General features: G+C 36.3%; 1 protein-coding gene and 1 non-coding gene across 2 annotated transcripts; both read left to right on the forward strand.

The window, feature by feature from the left end:
* The first annotated feature begins 771 nt into the window (after positions 1 to 771).
* Positions 772 to 855, forward strand: TRNAL-CAA. The gene has a single exon. It is a non-coding gene; the product is annotated as a tRNA-Leu (tRNA).
* Positions 856 to 1,567: 712 nt separating this feature from the next.
* Positions 1,568 to 2,250, forward strand: LOC113308212 (uncharacterized protein At1g08160-like). Its single transcript, XM_026556690.1, has one exon. The coding sequence runs from the start codon at positions 1,589 to 1,591 to the stop codon at positions 2,213 to 2,215; it is 627 nt and encodes a 208-aa protein (XP_026412475.1). The 5' UTR covers positions 1,568 to 1,588; the 3' UTR covers positions 2,216 to 2,250.

Genomic DNA, 2,250 nt, shown 5'->3' on the forward strand with positions numbered 1-2,250 from the left:
TGGACTAACAGGCGTTGCACTCATTTTACGTGACTATGCAGGAAAATGGTGGGGAAGTCTCTCAAACTGCTATGCAAGAATAAGTGACTTGGAACAGGCAGAATGCCTTGCATTTTTTGACGCTGTACATTGGAGTATAGAGATGCAGCTCAACCAAATTATATTTGAGACAGATCTTAAAGGAATGGAAGGCTATATCAACAAAGCAGCTCCAGTGATAGCGTGGAAAAATAAAGTTATTTTGCTTGATGGCATATATAGGTTAAAATCCATTGAAAGATGGGAGTGTCATTTTGTTCCAAGAAGTTGTAATAAAGTTGCTGATAAACTTACTAAATTCAGCACAAAGTTTGGTATCACTAGGATATGGCTAGATAGCGCTCCTAGTATTATTGAGAGCCAATTATTATCAGACAATTTAAGCATTTGTGGTTAATAAAATCATCCATCTTTAGCATAAAAAATAAATAAAAAAGTTTAACTAGTTACACCAGGGGATAGGTAGCTTGGTAAAAATCCACATCTTCCGATCCACAAACCCCATAAAGAGTGATCGTTAGTTCCCATATGCTACGTTTGATTGGGAGCCCCAATTTATAGTATGGAGAATGTGCATCACCGCGGGATCCATAGCATACTTGGCATATGTTCTCTCGGATCTCGGTTGCTGATAGCCTAATGCACTAGACAAGAATATCACATTGTTGTCGTCAAATCGATTTCCAGAAAATTAATGATAATACCACGTTTTAAGGTCATCCAAACAACACAGTCAGGTTGGCCGAGTGGTCTAAGGCGCCAGACTCAAGTTCTGGTCTTCGAGAGAGGGCGTGGGTTCAAATCCCACATCTGACAAATGTTTTTAACTTTTTATTTATTTTTTTACAAATGTTTTTTTTTTCTTGTCAATTTGGGTTTGGCATTCATACATGCAGGTCCATCTTTATGTCGTTGGGCTAATCTTTTGGTGTAAACTTGAGACATGATTTATTCTTCACTATGCTGAAAGAACAAAATCATGAGGAATAACTTGTAAACAAAGGGAACAGTCATACATGGCAGAAAAGGAGTGGAACTCTTTCATTTTTCTTCAACTTCACTTCATTCCATCCAGGAGTAAAGTCACAAAAAATCACGTTTTCATTCTTGAAATAAACAAATTCACACCAGACTTTCACTGATCTTAAGATTGTTTGAAGTTTACACTCTGCGAGATGCATGATTGATTTATCGGCGCTTGCAAAATAAATTCTTCCCGTCTGAGTACGTATCTGCCATGTCAGGTGTTCTTGTTGTTAATTCGTTTTGAGAGGGAGTAGTAAATAGTCTATAAACTAAGAATCTTAAACAACCAACATAGTTTGGGTTTCAAGGAAGAAACGGAAAGTAAAAGAAGAAGATAAAAGGAAAAGGAGAAATCAGAATCAAAGGACTAAATTATGCACAAAAACACACCATAAAAGTAAATTCTCCAACTAAGATTTAAGACACCAAAATATTCTACAACTTTTAATTTTACTATAAAACATCAAACTAAATCATGTTTTCGCTTAACTCAGCGTAGAAATCAAAAAATCAAATACGCATTATGGTTCGTCAGACAGGTGTTGCCAACGGTACTCTTCCAACAACGGTGCCAGACGTGCACAAGCAACCACGACCCAGACCACGTCGATGTATAGCGATAACAATACTAACCTTGATAGCATTGCTAGGTCTTGCAGTGCTTATAAGTTGGTTAGCAGTTAGACCAAGAAGATTAGTCTACACAATTGAAGATGGCAAGGTTAAGGATTTCAACTTGCACAATAATCATCTCAACAGTACATTTGATTTCATTATAAAGGCATATAACCCAAATAATAAGGTCTCTTTGTATTATGATTCAGTAGAAGTTATTGTTTCTTATGATGATCAAACAATTGCATTTGATGTTGTTGAGCCATTTTATCAACCTAGTAGTAATGTGACTAAGTTTGAAGTGAAGCCAATGGCTAAATCTGTTTCGTTACTTGGGTCAGTGGCTAAAGATCTAAAGTTTGAGAAATCATCTGGTCAAGTTGAGATTGATGTTAGATTGAAGGCTAAGATTCGGTTTAAACTTGGGATCTGGAAATCTTCTCATTATAGTCTAAGGGTGTCTTGTTCTTCTGTAGTTGTTCATTTGCATTCATCTAAGTCATTTGAAAGAACTTCTTGTGATGTAGATACTTGAGAGCTGAAATTACATGCAACTTCTCTTCTTTCTTT

The sequence above is a fragment of the Papaver somniferum genome, chromosome 9, assembly GCF_003573695.1.
Source record: "Papaver somniferum cultivar HN1 chromosome 9, ASM357369v1, whole genome shotgun sequence".
NCBI lineage: Eukaryota > Viridiplantae > Streptophyta > Magnoliopsida > Ranunculales > Papaveraceae > Papaver > Papaver somniferum.

Excerpts from the sequence above, each read along its gene's own strand:
- LOC113308212 (XM_026556690.1), top strand. The coding sequence starts at position 1,589 with ATGGTTCGTCAGACAGGTGTTGCCAACGGTACTCTTCCAACAACGGTG.